Here is a 5,558-nt window from a genome sequence, read left to right as displayed (position 1 = left end):
TACGTTTAGTGAATGTCTAGAATAATCATTATTACTTACGGCATCTAAAGAACCTGTATAATCAACATAGTTCCCTACAATTAAATTTTTTTTTAATTTTTTTTCTCTTTTTAATGAATCAATGCTTTTTTCTAATTTGGAATATTTCGTTAAATCAACTTGCGAATTTCCATAATATTCATTGAGTAATGTAGAATCAGATATCTCCTTATATCTACCGTCTATAATTAAACTCTTTAATCTATTTCTAATCATATTATCATCTGAAACCAATGTATTAACTTCTTTTTCATTCAACATTTTCCCTTGATCCTGTACTTTTACTCCAAGTTCTCCCATTAGCAGTCTCCTAGTCTTCAGCCCTAGAAAATTATTAAATCCGTACCTGGCATACCATTTATCGAAAGTGGATGGCTAACAAAGAAAAAAAAAATTTTTTTGTTATCATTTTAAAAAAGAATATATAATATGTTTATTCGATAAAATGAAAAGGCATAATATTTTGTGAAATGTATGATTTGTGTCGATATTGAGAAAGTAATTATTTGTTAAATTATTATTTTCCTCCGTGTTTACCTCGAAAGGATATTTCCAGTAGAAAACATGGAATAAAAGAAAAAAAAATCTTGCTGAAAAAATAAGCCATTTATTTATTTTTTCTTTCATTATCGATAAATTGTATGCAAATAAAACATTAATGTAACATATATATTTTTTTTTCTTTTAATTTTACAACTATTGTAATATTTATACAGTTTTTATTCTTTTTGCAAATTTTATAAAATCTAGATACCTTTTAATTACTTTACAAAATATGTTCTATTGAATATGATCAAATATAATAAATATAAAGTATGGATAAAGAATGAAATTATTTCATAAAATAATTTATATCGTATTTAATTAAAAAAAATTTCCTTAAATAAAACTAATTTTGCATATATACTGAATTATTCAATTGTGCAATAGTATGTGAAGGAGAATGTTCCCAATGGTGAGTAGAATGGATAAATAAATAGTAAAATAATCCGCATAATAAACGAAAAAAAGAAAAGAAGCAAACAATAAGCAGTGAAATAAAATAATAAATAATAAGAAAAGAAAAAATAAATAAATAATAAAAAAAAATAAGCTAATTAATAATAATAAAAGAAAAACTAATCAATAATAAAAAAAAAAATAAGCTTATTAATAATAATAAAAGGAAAAATAATAAATAATAAAAATGATAAACTAATAAATTATGAAATAAAATAATCTAACAAATAAACAGGAAAATAAAAACATAAATCAATTGTACAAATATGTACAAATGTAGTATCATGCACCTCATGTACGTGCGTAAAGTATAAACTGATTCGTAAATAATTGCACGAAAAAACTGATAAAGGCACTAAAAACTACGTATAAGTGATATATATATACACGTAATAATGTATTCCATATATAGATTTATATATATAAATCTATATATGTATCTAATGCTTCTATAATTCAATAATGTAGAAATTTGCATTTCTCTTTATGTCACATAAATCGTTATTCTAATGTCGAGCAAATATATAAAAAAGCTTTGCTTCATTTTTTCGTTTTATTAAATGTGAATATTTTTATTATGCTTACGAAGGTGTTTTAATATCATCAAATTTGTGTGTTTCTTTATTGACTCTTCTAGCACATCATCATATACATGTTTTTAGAATTAATCATAATACTGTTAAAAATAAAAAATAATTAACACATTAAGAATATGTTTTTGAACTATTTTATATTAAAGAAACATTTTGAATTTATTAACATGGCTATAGGCTTCTATAAATCCATGCATAATACAGATAGTTACAAACAACTTTTTATTACTAAATATGCAGAACATTTGAAAATTTTCGTGAACAAAGATTTCTTTGTGGAATTTTAAGTATAACAGTTAAAATATTCGTATTTTTTAAAAGTAAAACCATAAAACGGCGTGCCTTTACAATTTTAGCACATTCAAATTACAACTTCTGATAAATATGTCAATTATGCTATTACATTTATATAGATAAGTATAAAAGGTTCAAGTATTTGAGAAAATCATAGAACTTTTTTTTTTTATATTTTTTTATGAAATCATCTCAAATTATCTAAAAATAATGAAAAATAAATGAAAAAATACCATGAAAAATATTCAAACATTTGCTTTCTTCTTTTTATGTAACTATTAACTCGTTTGTTTTTTTTACATGTTTACTCAATTAAAGGGGTAAAAACAAATATCGTTCAGACATGTTATACTTTCCTTAAATATGTTTTAAAAAGTGTGAATTATTTTCCATTATACATTTTTTATCAAGTAAATACGCCTTTTCATATATTTATATGTGTATGTATATCTGTGTAAACTTATAAATAGGGCCTACATTATTAAAGTTAAAAATATATATGAGTGATACATTAATTGTGGACCCTGAAAAAAAAAATATAAAATATGAATTTTTTTTTTTAAAGTTCATTTGTACATACCATTGCACCTATCATAGACTTTACAAAATTGTAAAGATATATATATCGTAGAGATATCAATTACAAAGTTGTATGAAACACTATAAGGAAATTGTTTCTTTTTTACTTAATTTATTTAATGTACATATTAGGTACGTTTATTCAAAACCTTTTAATTACGTTAATTCATTGGATTTATTTTTTTCTGCGGGAATGTATTTTATGGTTGCAAGTGTTTAGAATTTTTATTAAATTTCCGTTTTCCCCTTTAAATCTATTCACTCTCTTTTATTAGGAACACAAGTATAAGTGATAATGTGCAATTATTATAGGAACGTTTACGGTGTTTATTGTTTCTTCAGAATGTGTTAAGGAAATTAGTGGTGCTAATTTATCTAAAAGTTCTTTGAGTTTATTATAACCCAATTCATAAATATACATATAGAGCACAATCTACCAATTTTTTGATAATAGAGGTGTACAGTTTAGGCAATCTAAAGTGAGTGAATCATATTTTCACATATTTGAAAAGTTCATTTATTTTTTTGTAAAGAAGGCAAATAGATTATTCATGCAAGTATGTTCAACACATTACATTTATACATTTCTTTAGATTGGCAATCATTAAAAAATGTACCTTTTTACCTATGTGAAGAGTAATTATATATAAAATAAAATATTTGATTTGAATGATGTGTAATAATATTCTAATTGAGGATGTGTTAAATAAATCTTTATATATCTCTCTTGTGCAACCTTTGAACATATTTTGCGCTAATCATTTATAATATATTAGAGAGGTTTTAAGATGTTTCCTTTTGCATAAGAAAAATTATTTCGATAAATTTATTCTTATGAGTACCTCTTCGTCAAGTCTAATTATAGAAATATTATTTGTATGTATATTATAACAAAATTGATAATTATAAAGTTAAAAGTTAAGGAAACATAATAATAGTTAAATATATTTATGTATATTGTACAGCGGATTGCTTCTATTTCTTTATAATTTTGAAAGAGTAATATTAGCATATGCTTTCTATTTTTTTCCAAATCAAACATATGGCATGTATTATAACCTACCTTAATATAAAGAACAAGCTAAATTTAACCATGTAAAATTTAGTAAAAGTTTTTCTCAAATAAAGATACTTTTCATGTGCACAATCTTTTTTATGTTCCATAATATATTTGTCATTTTTTTCTTTATATGTTTTAAAAGTAGAAGAAATGTTCTAAAAATTTAATGGATTTATTATATTAGGTTTTAATCGTAGATATGAAAACCTTTACATATATTTTTTTTGACACTCTCCTAGGATTAGATATAGTAGATTGTAAAAATAAAGGAAATGAAAGAACGAAAAAAAATGACATTTTATATATTTATTTTTATTCTTTTTGAAAGTAATGGATCGGAAGTGTATAATATAATGTAGTTGCACGGGATGTTATCACGTATATTGTTTAATAAATGAAAAAATATAAAGAAAAAATACAAATATTTTGTAAGAACAAATTCTGAAATTATTAAAAACAAATTAGTAATGGTTCTTTTTTAAACATCCGTACATTCATATAGATTATTCCAGATTAACAATGAAAAAACATCTTATAGTTATAAATGGAGCTGTTATACTTAAATGAAAAACTAGGTTAAATGAACATAGCTTCAAATAACTAAAATGGTGCTAAGTTTATATTTAAAAAAATGACAATCAATTAGGACACTATATATACACACATTTAATGAGAAAAAGTTTTATATATTTCTAAGATTGTCATTTTAAATAAAATAATATATGCATTTGTATCCTTTTTTAGTATCATAAATTGTGAGATAACAATGGTTTTTGATAAAGTATTCATAAACATCCCTCATATGTACCAATTTCATTAATTCGTACATAAAATATGTCCCACATGAAAATAATGTTCCTTGAGCTAGGCTGGCAATTATTATACACATGACGATTCATAATGATAAAGTTGTTTCGTTTAAAACAGGTATTAAAAATGTAATAAAAACTGCTGAGCTCATTAAAATTGGAGAAAATGTTTTACATCATTTGATAATATATAGAATTTTTTGTAACTTTCCAGAGGAATTAAATAATCCTCAATTGCTATTAAAATGCGTTTTTAAAAATCGCAATAGTTCTAGCTCATCCTTAGTGTCTATTTTTACTAACATTTTTATAAATCTCGATTTATTTCTATTTTTCAATTCTATGTCCGATTAACAAAACTCGTCGAGTGATTTTTGTTTGGATAAAGTTTTCCCTATTAAATCGTTATAATATATTGAAATTCCATCCTTTCTTCTATTGTCAACATCTAGTTGTAGTTATTCTGAGGAAATACGATAATTATCATCTATATGGAAGGGTTCACTGTTATGTTGATTTTTAAGCATTACATCATTTTGTGATATGCTAAATGAACTTTCCATTCTGTCTATAATATTTCGTGAATTAATATATTTTACAAGACTGTTATAGAGTGATACCAAATCATGTTGTTTTCGAAAATTGGTATCATTTATTAATGCGTTTAGTTGTTTGTCAAAAGTTTTACCATCTTCTTGAATCAAGTCGATGACACTTCGTTTTAGGCGATCTTGTATTTTCTGCTCTTTTACATTTATTTGTACAAATAGTAGTCCTTTAATATTTGATTCTCTAGATTTAATATTTACTAGCCTAATTTGTTCTTTATACAACTGATTATAATTGTTCTAAAAAGGTAAGATGTGCGCCATATATTCCAAATGTATATATCTATTTATATTTAATTTATAAATTATATGAGTATTTATTGTATTATGGGTGGTTTTTCTAGATGAAAAGCGATTTCTTATTTCCGCATATTTATATATGAAATATAATATATGTCATTATTTTATGTAGACTACTCGCATTCTACTATCAAATTTAAAATATTTTATTATCTATTATATCAAAAACATAAATATATAATAATATAAAAACAAATTATCTCAGAAAATATAAAATTTACAGCATAATAATTATATTTATCATTTATATTTCAGCTAATGGCTAATTAAATTTCCT

The 5,558-nt window shown here is 23.0% G+C and overlaps 1 protein-coding gene across 1 annotated transcript; it reads right to left on the bottom strand.

Annotated features, from left to right (window-relative positions):
* PGO_001410 (Plasmodium exported protein, unknown function) lies at positions 1-666 on the bottom strand (the record flags this gene model as incomplete). The annotated part of the gene is made up of 2 exons (XM_028690944.1): positions 1-414; positions 577-666. Coding segments are annotated over 2 exons (504 nt in total), but the record flags the coding sequence as incomplete, so codon positions are not given.
* Between the last annotated feature and the right edge of the window lie 4,892 nt (positions 667-5,558).

This window comes from Plasmodium gonderi, assembly GCF_002157705.1.
Source record: "Plasmodium gonderi DNA, contig: Pgo-contig_142, whole genome shotgun sequence".
Taxonomy (NCBI): Eukaryota; Apicomplexa; class Aconoidasida; order Haemosporida; family Plasmodiidae; genus Plasmodium; species Plasmodium gonderi.
This window is presented reverse-complemented; position numbering and strand designations above follow the sequence as displayed.